Consider the following 24,114-nt stretch of genomic DNA (forward strand, 5'->3'; position numbering starts at 1 on the left):
AAACTTCCGCAGTGTGTTCGTTGTAAGAGGCCGATCACATGGATGTGACTATTGTGAGTCAAAGTTATAGCGCCACCAACTGGCAGCAGGAATTGTGTCACTTTCTAAATGCTTTTGACAAAAGTGGGGGGGTTAATTTTATGTACAGTCACCAAAATCAGTCGCATATTGGTCTCATCGAGTCGGACAATTCTCTAATTTACAGTTATTAGCTCCGACGAACAGGAAGTCAGATATTTTGGTTTGAAGTGTTTTTTTGGGAGAATTTTCTCTCTCTTTCTCTGTCTCTGTGTGTGTGGGGGATTTGTCTGTTAGGAGAGACTGCTTTTATAATTGTTTTTCAAGGTTTCAGGGGCTTTTGGGGCCCTTAACGTGCTCGAAAACTCATGAAACTTTGCACACAGGTCAGAACCTGCGGCCATCAGGGCCGGGCTGAAGCTGGTACCCGGGCGTGGCAGGGGGGCTCAACACACACACACACACACACACACACACACACACACACACACAGTCTCAAGGTTCACATGAGGATCCACACTGGAGAGAAACCGTTCACAGGTGATCAGTGTGGGAAGAGTTTCACACATAAAGGACACCTTCAGGAAGAAGAAACACATGACAGTTCATTCACAGGAGAAACCACATTCATGTTCTTTGTGTGGAAAGAGTTTTTCACGTCTGCAGGATTTAAAAGCACATCAGAAAATACACACTGGTGTAAGAAATCATATGTGCTTTGACTTTTATCACAGCTGAAGATTTGAAACGGCATCAGAGAATTCACACTGGAGAGAAACCTTACAAGTGTTCACACTGCGACAAGACTTTCAATCGGTCAGAACATCTGAAAACACACGAGAGGATCCACACTGGAGAGAAACCGTATCACTGCACTGCATGTGGGAAGAGTTTTATTAAAGCTGAATATTTAAAACTGCACATGAGGATCCACACTGGAGAGAAACCGTACTCATGTGATCAGTGCGGGAAGAGTTTCACCGAAAAATCAAAGATAAACCGACACATGAGAATCCACTCTGGAAAGAAGCTGAGCAAATGACATCAAAATGTTTTTATATCTGTATATCAGAAAATACTGGTGTAAGAGATTGTGTGTTCTTTGATTGTTGGACGTCTGTACATTTGCTATTTTGCTTGATTTTATCCATAAAGTTTTCTCACTTTTAGGTTCATGAGTCTCTCCATGTTTTATTACAGTTATTATATTGAGCGCCTCCTGGAGGAATACAGACTTCATTAATAGTTTAATCAATTACTAAAAAAAATTTTTTAAACATCATTTGTAAATGTTTACATAATAATTAAGCTCATTATTTTTATACTACAAAAATAATATTTGTATTTTCATAATGACTCTTAATTTTACAATGCGTATAGCTCCAAAAGTTGGACACAAATGTTTTATTGTCTGATTCTACTTGTGTTAAGAAATGATCAATTCATAATTTTGGGTTACTCTAAAAGCCATTAACTATTATGATTGCTATTGGTCTTTCCATGTTTTAAATGTAATGATAATTAAAACCTTTAAATAAATCCTTGAACTGTCTAATAAGTTATTTTTAAACCTACACATGACTGAGATTAAATTATTATTTACAGGAACTTTAAGCGTTATTTTAGTGTATGTTATACATGTTATATTTAGTTATATCATTTGTATAAATAGTCTGCAATATTTGGCGCGTTTATTTGGCATCACCGCGCTGACGTCATCAGTAGTGTCCTTCCTCGTTCGGCGCGTTTGTTGTGTCTTCTGAGGTGAGTTCTGCAGTTCAGATATTTCGCGTATTTACACACCCATAAAATACACTTTACACAGTTTGTTTCAGCAACATTTACAGGGTTACTACTGAACTGTTTTCATCGGATAAAACGCTGAATGTGCGTCTTTTCTGGCGTCTGTAGACTGATTTAGTTCAGCACGAAACGAACATCTGAGGAAAATGTTGAAATCATTCAAACATGGACAACTTGTCATACGTTTCATTTTGAGAGTGATAATGTAGTGTTATTGAATGTATAATCTCAAACTTTTGTAAGTTTTGATCTGTGAGGAAATTTCGTGGGGATAGAAACAATTGCTATCTTGGTCATGTGGCAATAATTGTAATAATAATCAGTTATGTAATGTTAATGAAAGGAATCTGAAAGACGAAACTCTAAAATGGGTGTTATATTGTTGTAGTTTGTATGTTTGTGTCAGATGTGATGTGATATGTAATACTATAATATTTTAAATAGAGATGATTTATAATATTTAAGGGTATATTCTGGCTGTCTGAACTCAAACGTTTTCTTTTTACCACAGAGACCCAAAATTACCACAGATAACTATAATGCCCAGTGCAAATGGACATTATGTAAGTTTACAGTGCAAATACAAACAATAATGTCAACATATGAATGAAACGCGCTGCCGCTTCCCATGTTTTTTACTGGAGTTATTATTTTCCTAATGCTCACATCAGTTCACAAATAAATGATAGAATATTCCCATAAGCCTTCAATATACCTCATTTGTGGTATCAATTAATAAAAATGCACTAAAATTAGGATTTTTATTTTCATTTTAGGCCTGATGGAGGAAAATGAGGAGATTGGAGTGGAGAAACCTGTCAAAACTGAAGAAGAAACTCCCTCACAGACTGAAAGTATTTCTTTGAAAATAAGAGACAAGAAATATTTCATCTGCCATCAGTGTCTGAGTAGTTTCACACGACAAGAAACCCTTCAGGAACACATGATCATCCACACTGTTGAGAAACTGTATGAATGTGATCAATGTGGTAAAACATTTTTGAGGGCTTCAGCCCTTAAGAGCCACCTGAGAGTTCATTCACATGAGAAACCACATTTATGTTCTTTGTGTGGAAAGAGTTTTAAATACAAACTAAGTCTTGAGATTCACACAAGGATTCACACTGGAGAGAAACCGTTCATATGTGATCAGTGTGGGAAGAGTTTTAATCAATCATCAAACCTTCAGGAACACATAAACATCCACACTGGAGAGAAACCGTACGAATGTGATCAATGTGGGAGAAGATTTTCGAGGGCTACAGGCCTGAATAACCACATGTTAGTTCATTCACAGGAGAAACCACATTCATGTTCTTTGTGTGTAAAGAGTTTTTCACGTCTGCAGGATTTAAGACTTCATCAGAAAATACACACTGGTGAAAAACCTCATAAGTGCTTTGAGTGTGGGAAGAGTTTTATTACAACTGAACGTTTAAAACTGCACTGGAGGACTCACACTGGAGAGAAACCTTACAAGTGTTCACACTGCGACAAGAGATTCCGTCGGTCAGATCATGTGAAAACACACGAGAGGATCCACACTGGAGAGAAACCGTATCACTGCACTGCATGTGGGAAGAGCTTCACTCAGATATCTTCTCTACTCAGCCACAATAAATACAATCACAGAAAGTAGATCCTCTTCAGATCCAGCACTTTCAGGTGTAATGCCGCATCCTCACCGAACGTGACACAATAACACCGTCAAGCAATAACATCTCTTCAGAATCTGTCCTAACCAGCCACAAGGAGCGACAGGATAAAAACATCATCTAAATTTGTCACAGTGAATAAAGTTAATCTTCAAGACCAGCAGTTTCTACTGTGAGATTCAAAGAACATCTAGACGTTTCATTCTTGTATATAATTTTGCTTCATGGTATAAATAAATATCATTATACTTTAATATGAGTTAAATGTTGTCAATTTTTTATGATGCATTTTTATAATAGTTTGTTTATACTTTTATGAAGGAAAAAATATGTGTTTTTTTTACAGTTTCAAACTGTTCTTGTTATTTTTCTTTTCTTTTTTTGGCAGAGAGATATGTCACATTTGTTTACACTTTGTATTTTACAAGCTAACTTTAATCGTTAATTCTTCTTGCATCAAGAATAAATAATTTCATAATTTAAGTTACATTTAAGCCATTAAAATATTGTGATTGCTTTGGGCTTTAAATTTCTCGACTGTTCGGTTTTTATTTAAGGAGCTACCGGAGGAGTTTTGAGATCTGTAGTCAAAAAAGACTTGACCTTCACCATCAATACATTTTTCTATGACCCTCCAAAATGATTGTGAAAAAAGGTATGACCCTCCCCGATAATTTATTGATTACTTCTGTAGGCCTGGTTTGCGCTTGGCAAAGATGTTCAGATTGCCTTTTTTTTTTTTTACAACCATGACAAATGACTAAACTCCTGCTTTCTCTTTCTTACTAGGGCTGTAACGATAGACCAAACCTACGATTCGGTTCGTATCACGATTTTTAATTTTAGATTTGAAAAAAAATTATAATGTTTTCAGTGCGGTGGTGTGTGAACACCGGCGCCTCCGTGTCCTGATTATCTATTTTCCTACTAGGCTATATTTAGTTCTTATTTAAACATTGAATGAATCTATTTGAGGTCTCTGAACGTTTTAAAGTCGCTTTCAGAGCGGTCATGTCCGTAACGGAGAACTGACGTCCGTAACATTGTTTTTTCCTCATAAATGTGTATACGAAAAATTAAATAAAAAGAAGATTTTATGTTCTGTGGAGGCCGATCCTTCTTCATCCGGTGGGTATATTACTTTTGGTTTGCGCAGTGTAATTCATTGAATTACTAAAAAATATTTTGCAACCTAAAAGTTAAAGATTTTTTGTGTCATGTGTATTTCCCTCATTTTAAATATAAAGTGCATGTGTAGACTGATATTTTTCTTTATTAAGGGAGTAGGCCTATGGATATATAAACAGACGTTTCAATATATTGGTATTAAATGCATTTTCTGATGATTTATATTTAAATTTTTGACTGCAAATGTCACGTCCATAATGCTGGAACTGCCCAATTTTAAGGAATTTATCCTAAACTAGTTTTTTGGTGTAGGTCGTTTACGTATTTTATGTTAACTTAAAATAATACTAATAGGCCGCTGTCGGTAGCCTAAAAGAGGCCTAGAAATAGGGTTTCGTTCCACCAAGTGGGGCACTACCTAGTTTTTTTTAAATTTAACATCAGAAATATATAGAGATTCCTTAGGAAAAAGTTCTCCGCACACAACCTTGCAGTTTTTGAGAAAAATTATGCTAAATGTGCCCATTTTGAAAAAAAGGGAAAACATAGGGAATTACACATTTATCACATAAACCCAAAAATGTTGAATTACCACTTGAAGTACAAAATAAAGCAGTTTGAAATGTGTGATATACCTGAAGTTGCTATTTAGGCACAGTAAACATGATAAGATTATCAAGAAAACTTCTACTGTAGCATTAACATCCCAATTACTTCTGTTGTTCCAATTCAAAGGTAATATTTTAGGTAAAATCTGAATAACAAATAGAATTAAGACAAAATATAATATTTTAAAAAAATACTTTTCAAAATAAGGGGGATGTAAAAAATTGTATTGCATCACAATAAGTGTATTGTGATTGTCAAAACATTTTAGTAACTAAACTGAATTTTATTAGGTTTAGTGACAACATGTTACAATGTTTACATGGTACAATTTCTGGGAAGCTACGCTTTTTTATTATTTCAATTCATTTATTGTGATTTGATTTAATATTGACTCTTTTGGATAAATATTAGGTAGGCTACACAAGATAGGCATTCATTTTTCTCAAGAAAAAAACAACTAACCTAATGCTGTAAACAGTGCTTTAAGTGGCCCAAAAGAGGTGCCGGTACTCTATTATTATTATTTTTATTTATTTATTTTTTATTTTTTGCTGACTCCCCTCCTCCCCTGAGGTAACAACAGCTATATTGAAGGGGTTTTATATACAGCAGTCAATAGACGACCTTATAAAAAATAATAAATCCTTTTATTAGCTTGTGGATTTGCTTGAGCTAGAAAGAGCTACTGAACATAAATAAAATGTGCAAAAGTGTATTGAAAAAATACCCTTAGAAAGAGCTACAGTAGAAAGAGCTACTGTAGAAAGAGCTACTGAACATAAATAAAATGTGCAAAAGGGTTTTGAAAAAAATTTGAACAAAATGTACATAAAATAAATTATAAAACATAATAACATAATAACCATAGAAGAGTAGAACATAAACATGAGTCTTGAAGATGGTTCATTTCTTTACCCTTGAAAAATATACAAAAGCAGATTCAGCAAAATACAATCACAGTAGCCTACCTACACCAAATGAAAAATGAGAAATACTGTACAAATCATTTTCTTTTACTACTCAAGAGTCTGAAGCCAGGAGAGCATACTAAGTGTATTTGTATTTTAACCGAGCAGCTATGGTTGCGCGTTTCACACACCCTCTCCGAACCACGTTGAGTTGTTGACACTGACAGCGGCAAAAGCGACGCATGCGCTTTTCACTTGTAAAACTCAAGGGTGTATTGGTAATGTAGTCTCTGCTCTCGGTGGGACGAATTAGGAAGCGTGCATTGTGAAGGGCGCTCTGAAAAGCGTCAGCGCAGCCAAAGGATTAAAACAGATGTGCAAATGAGCGTACCGGTACGCTAAAAGCACGTTCTGGGCACACGGAGAGGTGGCGGTACGCTCAAGAGCTATATTTGGAAGTGGCGGTACTGAGTACCGGCGCGTACCGGCCCACTTAAAGCACTGGCTGTAAACACAGAGAGCCCTATCAGCTGGCAGTATTATAAGGTTAAAAATAACTCAAATAAATATAATGCATTTTTTATTATAATAACTTTATTTAATGATATAAAATATCATTATTATAAAGTAAAAATATAATAGATATGTAATATAGTACACATTTAGCAAAATACTCTATAGCTCTTTTTTCTAACTTAGCCAATAACGTGCTGTATAGCCTATATTATGGTCATCAAATGGCTTTCCGGAGGTAAAATGTTATGTGGTATAATTGTTCTCCAGCTGTTTTATTGACCCCTTTATTTGATTGATTGGTCGATATTATGTATGAGGAATATACATTTCAGCAAGTTGTACTGTATCTTTCAACAGTGTTCATTCGTGTACTATTCGTGTAGCTAGTAGAGATGATCGGTTCACGTGCCGCTGGGATCTGTCACGTCACATTTACAAGCGCCAAAACGGTATTTATTGTTTGAATTTTTTAATAAAAGTGACAGGAGCTGAGATTTTTTTATATCATAAGTAACCTGCTCTGTCTGGTCTGTCGGTGTCCGTGTCCTCTTTGCTTCGCGATTTTTCTGTGCGTGAGAAAATGGATGTGTGGCGTGAGCGCGTGTGAAAAGTGTCGGTGAATGCGTGAGAGTTGGCAGCTCTGAAAAACGGCGATAGCCGATAGCAGGCCGGGTGAAACCCGTAGTTTGTTGGGACATCAGAGACCGGTTTGTCCAGGAGGGCAACATGTTTATTAGCAATAGCTAGCTCCGTAGTGTCAGACGTTTTGAGCCATTCCTTCGCACATTGCTTGAATTTTTCCCATCGGACTTCAGTAAAGGGCTGCGGACCTTTCCCACCATCTTTTCCGACATGAACAATACACTTTACACTTTACGGGTGTTAGTCGAGCTTGATCGCCGCTATCAGATGAAGGTGCGCTGCTTACGTCCTCCTCCATGTTTACATGTGCGTTGTGATATTGGCTTGATTTTGGCTCTGACCTACTTACATTTTCGATGCTGATTGGTTGAAAATCTAGCTCAACAGTTTTACATGTCTCAATACGCAGTCAATATAGTGCGCCAATAAATTACACTTTTCTCATTAACTGCAGGATAATGCGTGGAGAACTTTTTGCTTGGATACCTTTTATTAACGTTGAACATATTGAGCAAAAGAAAAAGTAGTGCCCCGTTTGTCGGAACGAAACTGAATGATACAGCTCACGTACAGCGGCCTATAATAGTAGGCTACTGTAATTTAAAGATGTGGTAGCCCTACATCTTACACATCACACTTCACTGTTATTGTGGTAATTTCAGTAGATTTATTCACTTACATTGTTGTGGAAACACATTAAGAATGAGCACAATTGAGCGGACACAACTTTTTCTAGTATTTTAGACATAAAAGGAAGATTTGAAATGGGTCTGTAATTTGCTATGTTATTATGATCTAATTGCGGTTTCTTAATGAGAGGTTTTATAACTGCCAACTTGAATATTCTTGGAACATGACCTAAAGATAAAGACGAGTTAATAATATTGAGAAGAGGCTTTTCCACTACAGGTAACACTTCTTTCAGTAGTTTAGTGGGTATTGGGTCTAATAAACATATTGTTGGTTTAGATGCAATGATAAGTTTATTTAGCTCTTCCTGTCCTATAGTTGTAAAGCACTGTAGTTGTTCTTGAGGGGCGATAATTGAGGCTGAATCATAAGACACCATTAAAGATTGTACATTTACAATTGTGTTTCTGATGCTTTCTATTTTCTCAGTGAAGAAATTCATAAAATCATTACTACTTAACTGTAACGGAATATTTTGCTCAGGTAATGTCTGTTTATTTGTTAGTCTAGCCACGCTGTTAAATAAAAACCTTGGATTGTTTTGGTTGTTTTCTATTAGTTTGCGGAGGTGCTCAGCCCTGGCCGCTTTTAGGGCCTTTTTATAACGTGACATACTGTCTTTCCACGCGATTCTAAAGACTTCTAAATTAGTTTGTTTCCATTTACGCTCTAAATTTCGAGTTTCTCTCTTGATAACATGCGTAGCACTGTTGTACCATGGTGCTTTAGTTTTCTCTCTAACCTTTTTTAAACTAATTGGTGCAACAATTTCTAATGTACTAGAGAAAATGGTGCTCATAGTGCTAGTCATTTCCTCTAGTTCATCTGTTTGTTTGGGTTCACTGAGCAGCTGAGATAGGTCAGGTAAGCTATTTGAGAATCTATCTATAGTGGTTGGAAGGATTGTTCTGCCTGGTCGATAACGTGGCACAACATGACAAATTTCAAATGACAAATGACCATACGTCCTCTTTTTGGAGCTTAGAAAATGCTTCCGGCCGGGATTTCTAGATTGCCCAAAATGTCCTGGATTCGGCTTTTGCTCTCTACAGTCGCCGTCTTTGCATTGCTCTAGGTCCCGCCTTCTCGCACGCCATCATTGGTCATGTGATTAACGCAAACATTGGTCAAACTGCATCTCAATCTTTCCCCTCAGCACCACGAGAGCACCAGAGACAGAGCGGCGCTTGCTTGTCAACAGTGGCACATGGCTCATGAAAAGCGTAAAAAAAGCCCAAATGTAAATTCACAGATGATTTACAGTGAAAATTCCTGTTTTCGTCTCGGTCGGGATCCGTGTAAAGCAGAATGCATGACCTGCAAAGCTGTGGCATATACGTGTCAGTGTCAAATAAAGGTGCAGCGATCTAGAAGAACACATAAGGAAAGTACACAGGAGAACATCAGGAGGACTGAAATGATTTTTTACTGAAATAGTTTTTTTTTAAATGGCAACTGATTTTATTTTAACCTGTGGCCATGAAAGAAACAGTATCATGTAAAAGGTGTTAAAAGCTAAACAATTTTTTTATTTGGTTGTTGTTATTCTATTGTTGTGGGCCAAAAGTTGAATGGAAAGGATGTATTACTTTATGTATTAAAGTTCAATAACATAGTGGGGCAAGGCTGTAAATGCATTTGTCAAGTATTGTCCCCTGTCCCATTTATGGATAATGTTAATACACAAGTCAACAAAATATAAAACACTGTTTTGGTGGTTTTTGGATATTTTAGGCAAAAAATCTTACATATTGTGCCTTTAATGAGGCTGAAGAACATTAAAGTTATAAAGCAGTTCCTCAGATTTACGGAAACAGAAAATAAACAGTTTAATCGATAAATAATATCGGGGACGCTCTCTATGTGCAGGGTACAAATTAGGGCCTGAAATTCAAATGTCTTTCATTTTCTTGTTTTGATCAAATGGTCAGTGAAACAAGATTTGATAAACATTCACATTGATTGTCAACATCAGGAGAACAAACTGAATATAATCTTAAGGTCTTATATTTTACATATTTATTTGTCATCTATCTATTTATTATTTTAGCAATAAACTTTAAAAACACCAAAATTAAACAATATTGAGAATGGCAGATTTTTTGCATAAATCAATCAAAATCTCATTTATAGTTTCAGTTAAACTTTTTTATTATAATTTTTCTTTTAACTTTAGTAATTGGGTTAATGAATGCAGTCAACGTTACACTGGATTGAGACTATTTTCATGTAGCCATTTTCATGTACATTGCACATTTTAAGGGTTTATTAAAATGTAACTTTCTTACTTTAATTTCAGACGTGATGCTGGAGAATGAGGAGAGTGAAGAGGAGGAGAAACATCATCAGGTCAAAACTGGAGCTAAAACTCGCTCACAGACTGAAAGTATTTCTTTACTGAAAAGAAGAGACAAGAAATGTTTCACTTGCCGTCAGTGCGGAAAGAGTTACACACACACACACACACACACACACACACACACACACACACACACACACACACACACACACACACACACACACACACACACACACACACACACACAGAGAGTCTCAAGGTTCACATGATCATCCACACTGGAGAGAAACTGCATGAATGTGATCAATGTGGTAAAACATTTTCGAGGGCTTCAGACCTGAAGAAACACATGACAGTTCATTCACAGGAGAAACCACATTCATGTTCTTTGTGTGGAAAGAGTTTTTCACATCTACAGAGTTTAAAAGTTCATCAGAAAATACACACTGGTGTAAGAAATCATATGTGCTTTGAGTGTGAGAAGACTTTTATTAGAGCTGAACATTTAAAACTGCACATGAGGATCCACACTGGAGAGAAACCGTACTCATGTGATCAGTGCGGGAAGAGTTTCACACAAAAATCACAGATAAACCGACACATGAAAATCCACTCTGGAAAGAAGCTGAGCAAATGACATCAAAGCGTTTTTATATCTGTATATCAGAAAATACTGGTGTGGATTGTGTGTTCTTTGATTGTTGGACGTCTGTACATTTGCTATTTTGCTTGATTTTATCAATAAAGTTTTCTCACTTTTAGGTTCAAGAGTCTCTCCATGTTTTATTACAGTTATTATGTTGAGCGCCTCCTGGAGGAATACAGACTTCATTAATAGTTTAATCAATTACTAAAACATTTTTTTTAAACATCATTTGTAAATGTTTACTTTATAATTAAGCTCATTATTTTTATACTACAAAAATAATATTTGTATTTTCATAATGACTCTTAATTTTACAATGCGTATAGCTCCACAAGTTGGACACTCAGAAATGTTTTATTGTCTGATTCTACTTGTGTTAAGAAATTATAAATTCATAATTTTGGGTAACTCTGAAAGCCATTAACTATTATGATTGCTATTGGTCTTTCCATGTTTTAAATGTAATGATAATTAAAACCTTTAAATAAATCCTTGAACTGTCTAATAAGTTATTTTTCAACCTACACGTGACTGAGATTGAATTATTGTTACATGAACTCTAAGCGTTATTTTAGTGTATGTTATTTTGTATAAATAGTTGTTAGCAATATTTGGCGCGTTTATTTGGCATCACCGCGCTGACGTCATCAGTAGTGTCCTTCCTCGTTCGGAGCGTTTGTTGTGTCTTCTGAGGTGAGTTCTGCAGTTCAGATATTTCACGTATTTACACACCCATAAAATACACTTTACACAGTTTGTTTCAGCAACATTTACAGGGTTATTTCTGAACTGCATTAATCGGATAAAGCGCTAAATGTGCGTCTTTTCTGGCGTCTGTAGACTGATTTAGTTCAGCACGAAATGATGCATCTGAGGAAAATGTTGAAATCTTTCAAACATGAACGATCTTGTCATATGTTTCATTTTGAGAGTGATAATGTAGTATTATTGAATGTATAATCTCAAACTTTTGATCAAAACAAACTTTTGATCTGTGAGGAAATTTCATGGGAATCGAAACATGTATTGCTATCTTGGTCTTTAATGTGACAATAAATTAATGAATGACATAATCAGTTATGTAATGTTAATGACAGGAATCAGAAAAAACAAACTCTAAAAATGCGTGTTATATTGTTGTAGTTTGTATGTTTGTGTCAGATGTGATGTGATATGTAATACTATAATCTTTTAAATAGAGATGATTTATAATATTTAAGGGTATATTCTGGCTGTCTGAACTCAAACGTTTTCTTTTTACCACAGAGACCCAAAATTACCACAGAATAACTATAATGCCCAAAGTTTACAGTGCAAATACAAACAATAATGTCTGTCAACATATGAATGAAACGCGCTGCCGCTTCCCACGTTTTTTAACGGAATTATTATTTTCCTAATGCTCACATCAGTTCACAAATAAATGATAGAATATTCCCATAAGCCTTCAATATACCTCATTTTGTGGTATCAATTCATACAAATGCATTAAAATTATGATTTTTTTTTTTCATTTCAGGCCTGATGGAGGAAAATGAGGAGATTGGAGAGAAGAAACATCATGTCAAAACTGAAGAAGAAACTCCCTCACAGACTGAAAGTATTTCTTTGAAAATAAGAGACAAGAAATATTTCATCTGCCATCAGTGTCCTTCAGGAACACATGATCATCCACACTGGTGAGAAACTGTATGAATGTGATCAATGTGGCAAAACATTTTTGTGTGCTTCATCCCTAAAGAGCCACCTGAGAGTTCATTCACAGGAGAAACCATATTTATGTTCTGTGTGTGGAAAGAGTTTTAAATACAAACTAAGTCTTGAGATTCACACAAGGGTCCACACTGGAGAGAAACCGTTCACATGTGATCAGTGTGGAAAGAGTTTTAGACAATCATCAAACCTTCAGGAACACATGAACATCCACACTGGAGAGAAACCGTACGAATGTGATCAATGTGGCAGAAGATTTTCGAGGTCTACAGGCCTGAAGAGCCACATGTTAGTTCATTCACAGGAGAAACCACATTCATGTTCTTTGTGTGGAAAAAGATTTTCGCGTCTGCCGGTTTTAAGACTTCATCAGAAAACACATACTGGTGAAAAAGCTCATAAGTGCTTTGAGTGTGGGAAGAGTTTTATTACCGCTATACGTTTGAAACAACACTGGAGGACTCACACTGGAGAGAAACCTTACAAGTGTTCACACTGCGACAAGAGATTCCGTCGGTCAGAACATGTGAAAACACACGAGAGGATCCACACTGGAGAGAAACCGTATCACTGCACTGCATGTGGGAAGAGCTTCACTCAGATATCTTCTCTACTCAGTCACAATAAATACAATCACAGAAAGTAGATCATCTTCAGATCCAGCACTTTCAGGTCTAATGCCGCATCCTCACCGAACGTGACACAATAACACCGTCAAGCAATAACATCTCTTCAAAATCTGTCCTAACCAGCCACAACGAGCGACAGGATAAAAACATCATCTAAATTTGTCACAGTGAATAAAGTTCATCTTCAAGACCAGCAGTTTCTACTGAGATTCAGATCAAAGAACATCATCTAGACGTTTCATTCTTGTATATAATTTTGCTTCATGGTATAAATAAATATCATTATACTTTATTATGAGTTAAATGTTATGTCAATTTTTTATGATGCATTTTTATCGTAGTTTGTTTATACATTTATGAAGGAAAATATACTGTTTTTTTTAGTTTCAAACTGTTCTTGTTATTTTTCTTTTCTTTTCTTTTTTGCAGAGAGATATGTCACATTTGTTTACACTTTGTATTTTACAAGCTAACTTTCATCGTTAATTCTTCTTGCATCAAGAATAAATAATTTCATAATTTTAGTTACATTTAAGCCATTAAAATATTGTGATTGCTTTGGGCTTTAAATTTCTCGATAAAGCTTTTAAATGTCTAATATATTTCATGACTGAGATTGAACGGACTGCTGTCTGTCTACGTCTGTAACCGTTTTTTATTTTTGTTTCATAATGTTTTATTGATGTCTTGCTGTTTTATACAGTATTGGCTATGTGCACAAGCGTCGTGACGAACTTCCGCTATTGTCAGAAGTCGGCATATCAGTTTCCGGTTTACGACTGTCTTCATCGGCATCCGCTATAAACAAACAAGATGAGTGCTGCTGTTGTACGAAATAAAGAGATATAACGTGCGTGACACATCTAAGTTTCTAAGAACTGTGGGTGGATCTAACGGCCGTTTCCAGTGTGTGTGTGTGTGTGTGTGCGTGCGGTGCAGGAGCAGCACGCGTGTGCTTCACATATGATGCGTTTGCAGTGAATAACTGATTCACGGCTGTACCACAAACACTTACTATTTTTATTTAAAATCCAGAAGTTACGCTGCAACTTTTATTTAAAAAAATGTTTTTTCAACATTGCGATTCTCTTTGTACACATATAACTTACTCTCTTTAATGGACGCATGCACGTTTAAACAATTTAAACAACGAAGGGCTATTATTCCATGCGTTACTTCAAGCAAGTGGTCAAATATTTAACTGTAAATTGACAAAAACAGCCGACTCTCATGCCTTTTCTTTCCCATTTAAATTTTAATAAAATAAATCTTGCATGTCACAAAGAACTTGTTTTTCTACCTCCACGAATGAGACAAGTGTTGTTCATTATGTCGCCTTGTTGAAGTAAATTGTAGTTTACCTTGCTTTACCCCGGTCTTCTAAAAGTAAAAAGATGACTGTGAAAAATAGTAGTAGGCCTATAGCATTAAATGCATTTATGGTGCGATTACTACATTTTCAGGTCAATCTTTGTTAATTTTGACCACGAAACATGCGCTGTCACTTTAATTCAGCGTTTGCAGCACAGCAGAAATAGACTCGGTGTGGGAACGATCTCTGCACTGCTGTATACTTGCCGCACCTGGAACGAATCGACGGACTGCAACCGCGTGCAGTGTGAAAGCTCTAACCTGTTAACATGGGTACGTATAAGGAGCACTGATGTGTGCCACTTTGCTCTGATTCAAGTCGCTAACAGCCATTTGAGCTTCAATTTCGCTGCACGAAATAGCCATTTTGGGCGACGCGCAAGTAGACCGGAAACCGATATGCCGACTTCTGGCGTCAGCGGAAGTTCGTTACTACGCTTGTGCACAGAGTCCAGGCGAGTTTTTGATAATCTAACCAGAGCTGATCTAACGTTGATTTCGACTCGCGGTGATGACGACATCACCAGCGCACGCTCCTTCAGTCAGTCAGTGGTGTCCAGGGGGGCAGGGTTTTATATTATTTTGAAGTAGCCCCGGGCGCCGCCATTGGCTAGCGGACCCCCACCTGCTGTTAGCATCCCATTGACTCCCATTCATTTTGGCGTCACTTTGACAGTGAATAACTTTACATCTGAGGCGTTTAAAGACTCCATTTGTCCATTATTTATTTCTAAAGAAACACGAAAATGTATAAAAGGCTCCATTACCTTGTAGCTTACATTATGGCCCCGTGGAAGCAATTTTTGTAAAAATAGGCTAACGATTGCATCATAACCACGCGACTCTCTGTCGCACAGTAGAGAATTACCGTATGGACAGGAGGAGAAGCTCACAGGCAATCGGGGGGACGTGGAGGCAAAGTGACAAAATAATTAATCAGAATACATAGCAAAAGTTGCTCCCGCTCCTAGCTCATAGACACCTCCTACTCACACTCTCCGTCTCTGCAAGTTTCGGAAGGGAATGATTCAGATTTCTCTCGGCACAGCCACTAGAAGACAGACGGGTTGCTCACGTCACATCTACGTCGTCAAGCTCAGTTTGAGTCTGCGCAGTACGTTCGACCCCCAGGAAGTAAGAGTTTCTAATTGACTTTACTTGGGGTGCTTCTCATTTCTTATTTGTGCATCCTCGTTTCCTTTCCTCGCTTCCTTTCCTCGCGTCTCAGCTCCGCCCCCTGTAGGATGCGAGGGAAGGCTGCAAGGAAAAGACGCGAGGACGGAGGAATCGAATGTAACTTTTTTTTAAACATTGGAATACTTGATCACTCAAGCGTCACTTCACCACGTCATCAGCAGCGCTCAGAGGATCTGCCCTTATGTTGTTGAAGTTTGTTTATTTAAGAAATTCATAATAAATAATAATAAAGCAAGATACCCTGTTGAAATATGTGAGATGTGTGGTTTATATAAACTGCAAAGGTAAAGTATAAATTAAAATGATTGTGACCGATGTGAAGGGGGAGGAGAATTTAGACGTGCGTCACGTTTAAGTCGATAAAACTCTTCCGCATAGGATACACCTGTGTATCCTCGCTCATGACTCCTCAGGAAGCTCCTCACTCCTCGATCCTCGACTCCTTGCGGTGCAATTAGAGAATTGAGATGTCCTTCAAGATGGCTGAGCTCGATCGGTTTCCGGGTCATAGGATGGAGGACGGAGGAGACGAGGAGGGATATTGAAAAGCACCCTTTGTCTCCGTTGCTGTCTATGGTGGTGTCGAGTCTTCTGAGGTGAACAGTTTGCGCGCTTTCGCAGTTTGAAGAATTACGTGGTCATTTCTGAACGGTTTCCATCGTGTTCGGCGCTATTCGTGTACACTAAAGAAAGAAGAAATCAGTTTCACATACAAAACGGTAAGATGTTAGCGAACTGCCTTGTTGCCATGAATGGGGTTATTAGGAAATATAACTAAATGTTTGATAAAGATGGGTGTACTGCTTTTTTTCTGTATCATTTAATAAATGATAGTAATCACTGTTTCTTGAGGTAAGGGACAAAACATATTTTAGAAGTTAGTTTTTAGTATTTAATAATATATTAATTATAAACTGATATATTTATAGACCAAGGTCTCAGCTAATGAGCCATGTAAGGGAACAGGTTTTTCTGAAATTTATTTTTTTCTTTCTAAAATTTTTACATTTATTCACTTCTTAACATAATCTGTGTCAACTCCGTCATGCATTAGATGCATTAAAAAGCATGATATTTTAATTTGATCCATCCAACAACAGTATACAGTCTTCAATTATGTAATACTGGTGTTCAGTAAAGGAGCTTAGTAAAAAAATACTTCAACTTTTCTGTGTTAGGGTTATTAAGAACAATCCAGTTCCTAAATTGCTTAAATCGCCAGGCGAAATTGGGTCTTGCGAACCCAACGCGCACGACCGCCCACTCCGCAATGACGTCATTTTTGCCGCGCGCACCTTCACGCTCGTGCGGACGCGTCGAGTATAAACCTAGCTTAAAGGCCAATTTATACTTCTGCGTCGAGTGTACGTCGTAGGGTACGCACGTAGGCGACGCCGTCGTGAGCATTTATACTTCTGCGAATGTCTGTGTTGCTCTGCAGTTATACCGCCGAAACGCTAGTTGGCGCGGGTGGGTTTTAATGTTCCAGTTCCACTGTGTTTACATTCCTCGCGGCTGTTTTGAGTTTAGGTTTCTACGAGCAATGGCGACTGAAGGAGTCATACAGATGGCTGTATTTCCGCACTTCTTCAAGCAATCTCTCGGTCACTTGGTCTGTTTCCATGGCTCTTCACTGATCTTCGGAATTTAAAAATGGCGGGCGGGCGGTGCAGAGTGCAGAAGATCATTCCGGAAATGCATAGGAGGAAACGCGATGCTATCCAGCCGACCAATCACAGATCTTGCGGTCCGCATCGCCGCGACGCGTAGTTACATTTTTGAGGAGGTGCGCGTCAGGGTACGGCGAAGGGTACGACGTATGGTACACGTCAATGCGTATGCTACGCCGTACCTTCTACGCGAACCCGACGCAGAAGTATAAATTGGCCTTAACAAGTCACATCGATGTCACGTGTCTTTATGGGATTTTTACAGGTTGTGTGTGAACGCACTCTCTGATTCCGGAAAATCACTGGCAGTGTGAATGAACCAAAATCAAACGAAACCGGGTCAAATCCCGGGTCACTTTATCCGTGTATTTTCTGGAATCTCTGTGAAAGGGGCTTAAAATGAACTTTTCGTTGTACTGTGCTCGCGGCGCGCACTCTTCAATATCACGCGCAAATGCGGCGCACTTCACATAAAGCGCAAAAGAAACTACGAGCATGCAACGTCATAGTTCTGCCGTCAATTAAGTCATGAAATAACCAAAACTACATGCATGTAGTATGTATCGGTTATATATGCGTCACATGACTAAAGTATTCTCTGTAGGATCACAGCCTTATAAGGCACAAGCTGATATGTAATTTTCTTATGCACAAATAAATGTGAGAACTGCATTTGTACTAGAAGGCGCTAATTTTGCGATCAATTGTAAAGTACAAACAAAAATGGATCATATTTGATTGCATAAAACAACTAATTTTACATTCTGGCATTTATGTGTTGTTGACTTACGCCCTTATTTACATTCAAATTCCATGCTCTAATTCACTATTATCTCAATTACAATGAAGTATAAATGAACACACCGGGTTTCACGTTCCATTGAGAGCAGCAGAGCTTTTATTATTCTTGTGTGCCGCTCCTTTCGTTCATGCATGTGTCGGGTAACAGTGCTGTTTTACATGGTTAAAACAATCATACTAAATACATTTGAGTATGTTGAAACTTATGTACTGTCGTTACTCTGTGCGTTCGCTCGGTAGCTGCTATGAGACTCTTGTTGCACAGTGTTATAAGCTAGATTGATATTAGAGTATCATATTAATAAAAGCTGGATGAATTGTGTTGCTAAATGTCACAATTATTTTAAAACATTGTATGATGGAGGAAATGCTGTATTAGTCTCGCTACAAATAAAGCTCTTTCCGGTTATGCTGTTAGTCACTTGACAATAGTGTTGTCTCTGAGGCATGTTAAAAACATGGTATTCGTGGTAAATTAAGAAAACGAGATTTAAACGATAATACTAACCGTGTTGAGTTATATAACAATGAATCATTTTCTGTCTATAAGGTAGGGTGACCATACGTCCTCTTTTTAGAGCTTAGAAAATGCGTCCGGCCGGGATTTCTAGATCGCCCAAAATGTCCTGGATTCGGCTTTTGCTCTCTACAGTCGCTGTTTTTGCATTGCTTTAGGTCCCGCCTTCTCGCATGCCATCATTGGTCATGTGATTAACGCAAACATTGGTCAAACTGCATCTCAATCTTTCCCCTCAGCACCACGAGAGCACCAGAGACAGAGCGGTGCTTGCTTGTCAACAGTGGCACATGGTCCATGAAAAGCATAAAAAAACAAACAAATGTAAATTCACAGATGATTTACAGTGAAAATTCCTGTTTTCGTCTCGGTCGGGATCCGTGTAAAGCAGAATGCATGACCTGTAAAGCTGTGGCGCATACGTGTCAGTGTCAGATAAAGGTGTAGCGATCTAGAAGACCACATAAGGAAAGTATACAGGAGAACATCAGGAGGACTGAAATAATTTTTTACTGAAATAGTGGGGGTTTTTTTTAATGGCAACTGATTTTATTTTAACCTGTGGCCATGAAAGAAACAGTATCATGTAAAAGGTGTTAAAAGATAAAATTATTTGGTTGTTGTTATTCTATTGTTGTGGGCCAAAAGTTGAATGGAAAGGCTGTATTACTTTATGAATTAAAGTTCAATAACATAGTGGGGGAAGGCTGTGAATGCATTTGTCAAGTATTGTCCCCTGTCCCATTTTTGGATAATGTTAAAGGAACACGCCGACTTTTTGGGACTTTAGCTTATTCACCGTATCCCCCAGAGTTAGATAAGTCCATACATACCTTTTTCATCTCCGTGCGTGCTGTAACTCTGTCTGATGCACCCACCGCTAGCCTAGCTTAGCACAAAGACTGGAGGTAAACGGCTCCAGCTAGCATACTGCCTAGAGCCCTGCCTCGAGTCCGACCAAAGCCCAATCTGTAAAAAAAAAAAAAAAAAAAAAAATATTGACCCGACTGCTCCCAATAAGTGACAAAATACCACCAACAATTTCCTATTTACATGTTGTGATTTGTATAGTCACAGCGTGTACGAATAACATGGTCACATGAGACACAGCCGTCTTCTAACCGTATACATACTGGGAACTATATTCTCAGAAGGCAAAGCACTGCTACTTCTGCGGAGTGATTTACTCCAACTCTGAGCGAACTCTTCTCCTCACCACGGGGCTTCTCAGGCGCTGCGAGCAAATCACTCCGCCCACGTAGCAGTGCTTCGCCTTCTGAGAATATGTGACCATGTTATTTGTACACGCTGTGACTATACAAATCACAACATGTAAATAGGAAAATGTTGGCGTTATTTTGTCACTTATTGGGAGCAGTCGGGTCAATATATATATTTTTTTTTACATTTACATTTATGCATTTGGCAGACGCTTTTATCCAAAGCGACTTACATTGCATTATCCTATACATTTATACATAGGTATGTGCAATCCCCTGGGATCGAACCCACAACCTTGCGTTGTTAACGCAATGCTCTTACCACTGAGCTACAGGTTGGGCTTTGATCGGACTCAGGCTCATTTAGCTTTTCTCCTTTCATCGTGCCCATAATATATGTGCTGAGCGCAGGCTACTGTATGAAATATTGTTATATTGATAATATTATAAATATGCAAAGCAATATGCGATCACGCGAGTGCAAGGTGACAGTTGACCATGCAGAGCATCAGGGAGAAGTTGGAGCGTAAGGAGTTACTAAAAGTTCCCAATACTTCAGGGAAAGCTGCATTTTGAAAGAGTTTTGATTTGATTACCGAACCTGAAGCCTTCAACAGTGGATGCTATTCTTTTTCTTCACAATGATCGCGAGTAAACAGTGAATGAGCCTACTTTTTTCTTTATTATATTTTTTAGCCTGGTTAAAACCAGACCATTCTCAGTAGTAACTGAGTTATGGTCTGGCAAAGCTTCATTAATAACTCATTTCCAAAGGGGCGTCACCAACGGACGTCGCTCAAATGCTTCTGGGCGCAATTGGATAGACCTAAAACCAATCAGAGCGATCGTCATCATGTAAAGCCATATGCTGCGTCCCTAAGTTACACTACGCCATAAAAGTATGTACTCTTTTTGTGAAGAAAAGGTATTTACTTTTGAATGTGTAGCAAAAAAGTAGGCAAGCTTTGGGACATACTACTTCGTCATCTTTATCGGACGGATCTGTCGCGTGCATCCTGTCACATAAACTGCCCTGTCAATCATCTTTTCACAGTTAAAATCCTCTATTAAATCGAATTTAATTTCCTGCCTCGAAGCCTCGTTAAATTCCTATGACGCGCACTATACGCGCAGGGATCTGATTGTTTCATACGGACCGTTGTTCAATGTTCAGGGAGCACACCATAGCGCATGATACATTTTGAATTTAGTTGGTGCGATGGCGGAGAGTAAAGATAAACGCAACTTTTAAATACATAATTACATTTTTAAAAACAAAATTATAGGCTTAAGTGCAGGGTACGAAAGTTGGTCGGTTTGTCGCTATGGTTACACACACACACACACACATACACACACACACACACACACACGGTGGCGGTGCGCTCAAAGTCATCTGTCAGTTGTGCAGTTACCCAAAATCTCCTGAATGAAGTTAAAACCCATCATGTCACTAAAATGTGTTTTTTAAATCAAGTGATCAAAGTGCTCGTTGCCGCTGCGATCAGTGGCGCGGATACAGTGTTTTCTCGTGTGGCTCGCGCACACACCGCTCTATCTTTCACTCGGACGCGCGCTTCAATCCGTTGCGGCAATGCATCACATGCTTAAACTTTTATGTAGCCACGCAACAATAATTTCAGCATGCATTCACTGTATACGCCGAGACGTGATGGAGGAACAAATATTGAATTGCAGTCTTTGCGAGACCTTGTTTGTACGTCACGTCTGCCAAATAGTTACAGACAACAACAAAAAATGAAAATCCCCACCAGCCTGCTTCTCCAAATCCACTCGTACTTTTGGGGAAGACATTATAATCGGCTACCAAAGTAATTGAGCATAGAACATTTTCAATTAACAAACAATATAATACTACAAAACGTGCTAATATTCTTAGCCTAAGTGAAAAACAAAATGCTGTTCTTTTTCTATTTAACAAAATGCATATTTGCAATAAAACATTCCCCTTTTCAAAGCTACACTATGTGTATGTGTCTCCAGTGCATGCAATTTGAAGTTAAATTGCAGTTAAATGCAATCCTTTTTTTAATGTTGTATTAAGAAGACAAAACTAAGGCCAAATGGCCTTTACTATTTAAGTTTGTATTCATAGTTTTACATGTTATACATGTTTTACAGTAAGTTGACTTGTATTGACAACTTGACAACTGTATTGTTATATAATTGTTGGCACTGGCACTTATAAACACTAAATGGGTAAAAATTGCAATAAATAGGCTTAGTTTTGGAGCCAAATGTTGGAGTTGGAATAAATACCTCTGTTTTTTTTTTTTGTTGAGAAATAAAAGCCAAATGCTTGATCATTTTACAGCCACATCATTTTCGTTATGCATTATTTGTTTTGGTTGTTTAAAAACACCCAAACATTTTTTATCCGATTACTCGATTAATCGATCGATTAAGTGCTAGATTAATCGATTACAAAAAGAATCGATAGCTGCAGCCCTAGCCTCTGGGCGCAATCGGATAGACCTAAAACCAATGAGAGCGATCGTCCTCGTGTAAAGCCCGCCTCAACGTTTCTGATTGGTGCCGTGATTTCGACGGATTAGAAATGGGCTTGAATGAGCTCTTTGCCAGACTACTTGCAGAGCAAATATAAATTTGCCGGAAGTTGTCTGGGTTTTCCCATGCTATATATTTGTATTATTATTTAACGTTAGCCAGTTGGCGAAGAGTTCTTTGAAACGTTGTTCTTCAGTAAAGTTACTTGACATCAAAAAAAGGTAGGCCGTAAATCTTTATTTACTGCTGGATCACATTTGGCTATAGCCTATAATATTCTCTACTGCATGCTTATGCTTCTCTGTAATGGACAGTCTGTATTAATATTTGTGGGCATAATTGTCGGTGGTGTTAGTTATGTTTGAGGCCTATAATAAAATTTTACCTAGAGAGCGCGCGTCAGAGAGAGCTTAAAGTGATACTGATGTTGGTCTCGGGTCGGGTTCGGGTTGAAAAATTGCAGACGTTTTCGGGCTGGGGCCGGATTAGGGCTTGAACACCACGGGCCAGGTCTCGGTTAGGGCTGGATGTTTTGCCCTGTGCAGGGCTCTAGGCAGTATGCTAGCTGGAGCCGTTTACCTCCAGTGTTTGTGCTAAGCTAGCGGTGGGTGCGTCACACAGAGTTACAGCACGCACGGAGATGAAAATGGTATGTATGGACTTATCTAACTCTGGGGGATACGTAGGGTGACCAGATGAGATTGGCTGAATGGGATGGGGGGCTTCTATGATATTAGACTGCGTAGCCTATAATAAAAGATAATGAATTTCAAACCTGAACCAAACATAGTTTTATTCAAAGATCAACAGTCTGTCATTATTCTTTAGTCTGCCACAAAAAAAAAAAAAAAACACATTAAAATCATGAACTCAAATGTCATTGTGAAAAGAAAAAAAACAATGACTGTTGTAAGTAACAGTGCGTAAATCAGACCTTTCAGTATAGCCTAACACTAATAAGCTTAAACGAAAATAACGAGATAATTGTGTAGTGAAGTATTTTTTTGCAGTGCCGCGAACAATCAATCACAATCAATCACTCCTTTACGCGTGCAGCAGTGACTGTCCTCGCGGCTGCAGCAACTTGCGCTCTAATAATAGGCAAAATAGGCTACAGAATATTTCGTTCTGTATTGACAGGTGCAATATTTGAAAATCGATCATATTTTTTTTTATTATTACATTTATATCTGCATTTATGTAAAAACTTAAACTTTCAAACATCAAAATGTCATTTATTAATATGTTTTCATGTCAAAATGACATACAAACATCTTTTCCTATTCTATTTTGCCTTGCGTGTCGCGTGAAAAATAGGCGTCGGTTCTATTTCTAGCATGCTCGCGTTTTCCGCGCGGCTCAAGGCGCGCCTGAGACGCGCGTGTCACGCAGGCAGTGTGCAAGCTTAACGGACGAGTTAACCTGTTAACAGGGGAGCCGAAATAAAAACGGACACGCCACGCAGCCAGTGTGTCGCCGGCCTCAACCTCCGCAGACAGTTTTTAATGTTTATCAGACAATAACTACTCAAGATTTTGCTTTAGTATAATTTT

General features: G+C 38.0%; 1 protein-coding gene and 1 long non-coding RNA gene across 2 annotated transcripts in view; one reads left to right on the forward strand and one right to left on the reverse strand.

Annotated features, from left to right (window-relative positions):
• The window catches only part of LOC309476505, a 241,570-nt gene that overhangs the window by 208,719 nt on the left and 8,737 nt on the right, over window positions 1-24,114 (reverse strand). The window lies entirely within an intron of this gene.
• On the forward strand, window positions 11,564-13,548 carry LOC309476248 (uncharacterized protein). Its single transcript, XM_082139519.1, has 2 exons — window positions 11,564-11,607; window positions 12,434-13,548. Exon 2 carries the CDS (start codon window positions 12,578-12,580, stop codon window positions 13,271-13,273), a length of 696 nt encoding a protein of 231 aa, XP_081995645.1. The 5' UTR covers window positions 11,564-11,607; window positions 12,434-12,577; the 3' UTR covers window positions 13,274-13,548.

This window comes from Leuciscus leuciscus, assembly GCF_965113295.1.
Source record: "Leuciscus leuciscus genome assembly, chromosome: 15".
NCBI lineage: Eukaryota > Metazoa > Chordata > Actinopteri > Cypriniformes > Leuciscidae > Leuciscus > Leuciscus leuciscus.